At 39.1% G+C, this 6,000-nt stretch overlaps 1 protein-coding gene across 1 annotated transcript in view; it reads left to right on the top strand.

The window, feature by feature from the left end:
* The window catches only part of DGKQ (diacylglycerol kinase theta), an 87,931-nt gene extending 81,937 nt beyond the window's left edge, over positions 1-5,994 (top strand). Inside the window, exon 23 of the mRNA XM_042453333.1 lies at positions 908-5,994. Within this exon, the coding sequence (XP_042309267.1) occupies positions 908-1,006 (99 nt within the window). The 3' untranslated portion in view covers positions 1,007-5,994. The remainder of the gene's footprint in view (positions 1-907) is intronic.
* Positions 5,995-6,000: the final 6 nt, after the last annotated feature.

Here is a 6,000-nt window from a genome sequence, read left to right on the forward strand (position 1 = left end):
ATCCACACAAGACAGGATTCAAAGAGCCTAATGCCCTTCCGTGTACATAGAGTGTTGTTTGTGTTCAATCCCTGACGGCAGTCAATCATCTTTTTTGAAATGCAGTTTGGAAGGAGCTTTTCAGGAGTATTTCTTAGGAACTGCAGGAGAAGCCTGAAAACTCCTGGTAGTCATTAGGGTTTAAAATTCCTTTGAATTCCAGCAACAGATCTATAATCTTTACAGTTTTCATATATTAGAAGAATCAAGCACATGCTAAAGATTTAGTATGTCAAGAGATCTTGCAACACCTTTCAGACTAACTGAAAGATAGTTAGTAGCTTGAGCTTTGGTAGACTTGAGCCTACTTCCTCAGATGAATTTGACCAAATGCATCTGAGGAAGTGGGGTCAGGTCTACCAAAGCTCATGCTGCAAGATCCCTTTACGTACTCATTTTCCAGACTAACATGGCTATGTCTTTGAATTCTACCACCATATTAAAGATTTAGGTAGAATACCGGGTGTTGTCTCAGAGGGAAGGTGTTGAGGGGCACGTGTTCCCCGCCCCCCAATTTATATGCTTTGAAATATTAGAAAACTTGTGTCAGTGATGTCCTCCCTTTTAATTGTAACTTGAAGCAGTGTTTTACTGCTTGACCACATTTTATTAGTATCTGTAGAGTGAAAAAAAAAAACCAAACCCAAAACACTGGATTTAAATTCAGAGCTATAGTTGTATTAGTCTGAGGAAGTAGGGTTAAGTCTGCAAAAGCTTTTGTTCAGTGAGTCTCAAAGGTACTAGCAGCACCCTTTGCATTGGATTTAAAGCTGATGTAAACTTTAAAAAAGTTTCTTCTTTTGCATTTGTTGCTTTAGAATATTGCCTTTAATTTTTAAAAAAATTCTTTAACATGTTTTTATTGCAGGTTCACATGTTAAAGAAATCTAAACAGAAACAGAAGAAAACTGGAAATGTAAAAGAGTCAAGAAATGAGAACATGTCAGTCAATGAAGTGGGGCGCTGATAGATGAAGATATCTGCAGCAGAAATACAGCACTTCTACGGTAGATGAAGTGGATCTGCCTGATAAAACTGAATACAGTTCAGGTTAAGAAGCATTGCTTATGAGACTACTGTAATAATTCCATTTTGTTGTACAGTGCCTATCCATTGGCTAACATGAGATATGTTTATGCATCACAAATTGATTAGAGATATGTGCTTTACATAGCCTTTCCACAAAACATTAACCAATTTTTGCTTTGTGCAAAAAAAATGAATAAAGTAGTGATCCCAATGTACTGTGCTTTTTAATGCAATTTTTCCATCTTTTCTTCCCCTGGGAATCACTTGTTTTATGAAAGTAAATTTTTAATCCCTCTTTAGAAAATATACATGCTAATGTTTCCTGTGTAAGTGTTAAGTTAGCCCAGCCTTCTCCAGAGGAAAATACATTTAGGGAAGAGCTGACAGTTGGTAATTTTATGTTACTTATGATTTGTGCAATATTTCTCTAAGTGGGATAAAGGCAAATTGATTTAATCCAGTGGCATAACCCATCCGACACTCCACCAGAGGCATTATTTGCCCCAATGTTCCTGGTCGTGTCAGATCAAGGCAGTCCCTTCCAAGATGGCACATAGAAAGATGCAGCAGCTGGCTTCTCTCCATGTCTGCAGTGCCCACATTACTCTTGCTCCCTTGATTGGATGCCTTGTAGCCCGCATATCAGAGAGGTGATGGGGAAAGACCAAGTAGAACGCTCTTGGACAGAGTGTCACCATCCACAGGGATAGCTCTGCAGGCATTGCATCCCAATATTTAGTTTATTAAGATTGTTGTTGATATTAGTGCTTGTATGTCATCAACACTTTCCTTTTCCACACTACTAAATGAAACCCTTTGGCGGGAGGATAGAATATCTTGCCTTAATCTTATCTATTTTTATACTACACACTACAAGCTTTTGGTTTTCCTCTTCTTGCTTCTAATTTCATGTCCTAAAATTCTTCTTTTAACATACACTTACTAGACTGTTGTTGACAAACGAAACACTAAATCTAGGATTTACAACTATAGCACAATATGTTAAACTTGCCTATTTTAGCATTAATTGTATTCAGTACTGATTTACTTAGTGGAAGTATGTTTTATGTTTTTCTGTACTGAAGAATAGTTCAACACAGAGTAATATAATTTAGGGGCTGTACAGATTGGAAAAAAGGAGCAGACTACCCCTACATGGCTTTATAGGGAGTTAAAAAAAGGGGAGGGGGAGACACAACATGCAAGAGGACAGCTGTGCCGGAAACAACATTAAGAAAAAACCCCAACCCCTCCATGGGGCGGTTTTGAGGGAGGCCCAGCCAGAAGGCTTGCTTCCACTAGCGGCTGCCTTGTCTCCAGAGTGACCCAGTGGTACATATCAGATCGCTGTCCGGTTTCGTCACAATGCTAGACATTCCTGCAGCCAAAGAGAATGGCCACTCTAGGGCTCACCATAAACTACTGTTAAGTGAATTGAGAGTTTACTTTCAATTGAATTTCTTACTAAGTAGAAGCCTGTGGAAGCAGATGTTCTGTCCATTGCACACAGGGAGATGAGGACTGTGTTAGTTAATGCTTACCTTGAAGCCTGTGTATGCAGAGCCCAGTGTTGATTATGAACAAAATCTTGGTGCAGTCAGCGCCAACTCCATTTTACTACACCACTGTTTTGGTATCCGCAGGGGGTCCTGGAACCAAACCTCAGCAGTTTAACAAGGGCCTACTGTATTGTGCTGGATATCTCTTGTCCTTTGGTTCTGTCTGCAGGACCCTTTAGGACCCTTTGTAAATGTGGAGCCCACTTCATGGATGTCAGAGGGACATGGTAGGGATGAGACATCTGTTCAAATTTGCAGTCTCTTACTGAGCTGAATAGTATTTATATCACTTCCAATTTTTTCAGGATTCATGCTCACAGGAGCTTTGCAACCACCTAAACATAGTTACACAGCTGTCTTTACACTTTTACATGACTGACTGCTGAGTGATTGGGGATATTGGAGGATAGGAGTTATTTGCCTGTCCCATTTCAGCCCTACACATGCTCAGGCAAACTCCTAACAAGGCTTCCATTTGCTCCTTGAACAGGCTAATCTACAACCCCTTTAAGCTGAAACAGCAAGGGCCAAAGTACTAATTGTGGTAGAGATCTGTGATCAGATTACAAGTTTTTCACAAGTCAGACCAGTTAAAGCAGCAGATCTGAGTGGTGCTGGGGAAGGTGGGTTAACCCTCCCTCTACAGTGTTTCCTCACTTGAAACCATGGCTCTCATTTTGTTGATCTCCAAGAAAATGTAAAGCTAATGGGTGCATATCTGTATGAATCCATGTAGTTCAGGCAGGATAGGTTGTGAATGAGAGTTGACTGGAATAGGTACTGCATTCATTGCAGTTTGGCTTTAATTCTGTGTTGAATGTAAAGCTGTTGTTTGCATTGCTTACAGCAGCACAACTTTAATGCATTTTTGACTAGCAGTTTGATGTTTACAAGGTGGTGACTGTTGATTGTAAACTTCCGTATCAGTGCATTGACTGCATCGGTTGGAAGGCTTCTCTGTCTCCTTGCTTATGAAAATAAAAATAGAATAGTTGCCTTTCTTGATCCAGCCTTCTAAGTACAACCCTTCAAAGCTATAAAGTGTGGCTTTTGACTTGTAATGAGCAGTTTGTAGCAAGATAGATATTGAATAGAGTATTTCTAACACGAAGGTTTATATTTTCTGAAGATAATTTATAAGGAAGGTTTTATATGCAATTATTGTAGTGTTAATGTAAATGTCAATTCAGATATGCATCATATAATCTAATATAATAACAAAGAATATATTTTCAAAATTTCTCCCACCCCTGGGTTAATAAAAGGTGTCTATAACTTCCTTCAATGCTGCATTTTCATTTCTGGCAATATTGTAAGCATCTGAGCACAGCACATGTCAAGCCTACTACACAGATGATTGTTTCCATACAGGAAATGTGCATCCTGCACATACATGGAGTTGCATATTGCATCCATGTCAGTTTTCCTGTGTGTAAACACACACGTTGGAAGCTCTGATCAACAGCAGTTTGCATGACTAATAACTTGTCAAAGTACTTGTGTGCTGGCAAAAATGACTGTAATGTGCTCAGCCTATGCATTATTTCCTGTATGGAAAATATTTGGCAAGTTTGAAGTAGTCCTGTTTCATCAGGAGAAAAACTGTTCTTGTGGAATATGTGGCTTTAATTGTATGCAGTAATTGTATGCGGACCATGCTTTGTCTTTCACATATATCTACAGTACATGCAGAAGTTCTGCTTAGTTTTAACTTTTCCATGCTATGTATATATTTAGCTCTGCCAGTTTCTCTCAAGTCAGTGATTTTCAAACTGGCTGGACGCTTAAATCTCAGTATCGCTCTGCGTGGATAGATTAGAACACACCCATACAAGTAACCAATTGCACAGCAATCCCCAAGTTGTTTGTCTTGAAAGTTTGTTTGTTTCCTGTGTTATCTTCTGGAGGGGAACACATTTTATTTTAGCAATCTATGGGTTCCATAGAACAGTTTGAACCACAGCTCAGTGGGTTAATCCTTACTATACCACAACTTTACATTGTCATTCTTGGTTTTCATTTTTAAAGGTGTGTTTATAATAAATTGGTCTGAAATAGCCTTTCTGGAATTTATTTACTCCTTGCAAATCCTAACCAGAGCTGTACAAGTAAGGCACAAATAATATGTCAGTGCTCCATAAATCAAGGATTTCTCCGTTTCCTCAAAACAAGATCAAATAAATAAATAAATACTTATGACAGAGTAAAATAATTCTGATTTGGCATATAAATCATTAAACATAAAGGAAATTGTACTCATTTTTTTCTGTAAGTAATAAAAAGATCTCTAGAAACAGTCTAGCTTTAATTAAAGTGAAATAGGAGCTAACTTAGTAGAACTGTAAAGTTCATATTGTATCTACCACGCTGCACAAATCTTTCGTATCAGTTTCTCTGTGCTAACCTCCCTCAAAGAATCCTCAGAACCATATTTGACGAGGGGGCTGAGCATACTCTGCTAGAAGTCCTTCACTTCCCCACAAATATAGTTCCCAGGTGCCTTGAGGGAAGAGGAGACAGATGGGTAATTTGGGTAAGACTGGGTATTTTGGGTAAGGTGATGTTAGGCCAGCTTTCCTAGGGGTGCAGATGGGGTAGAGTAGAATGACATCAAATAATTTTCAAAGGCTAAATACCATCTCTACTAGAATGGTTATTTCTTTAACTGATTATGGTTTTAAAACATTTGCACTCTTGCTCTTCTCAGTTGTAGCAAATGCAGCATTCTCATATTCAAGGATGCACCATTGTGGAAGTTCCAGACTGAGAGGACAAGCCAGATTGAGCATTACAGCAGGGATAGGGAATACCTGTCCCTCCCCTGATGTTCTTGGACCACCCTCAGGAGCATACCAACATCAGGAGGGTCACTTGTTTCCAATCCTGCTGTATAACCATCAGAATAGCCCCACTAAACCTGAAAGCTGAAGTGACACATGAGAGCTTCTGGCCCAGAGTACCTTCTTCTCCCTTTTAGCTTCTACGTTGCCTGGTCTGCTTTAGGAGAGATCCTGTTGTAGTCCTTTCCTAATACTAAAATTGAATTAGCAGCCCTATTCACAGAGTCTTTGGTGGGTTTCATGTGTAATTATAGCTCTTCACATGCCAAAGAGACGGCTTAGACTGTAGAGTAAGCTTTGAAGGGGACTTGGGTATACAACAAAATTGTGAAACACTGAGTTTAGACTTTGCATGGAACTAGAGTCTTTAGATAAGCTAAGCAATATTTAGTAGCAAAGACCATTTAAAAACATTCTTGATTATGCCACAGCGTAAGGCAAAGCTGGTCACCTGGAATGGTTTGCCTCTTGTGTAGTGCTTATTCTTTGCAATATGTGCGCTTAACAATTTGCTCAAGAACAACTGTAATATT

The sequence above is a fragment of the Sceloporus undulatus genome, chromosome 2 (genome assembly GCF_019175285.1).
Source record: "Sceloporus undulatus isolate JIND9_A2432 ecotype Alabama chromosome 2, SceUnd_v1.1, whole genome shotgun sequence".
Classification (NCBI taxonomy): Eukaryota; Metazoa; Chordata; class Lepidosauria; order Squamata; family Phrynosomatidae; genus Sceloporus; species Sceloporus undulatus.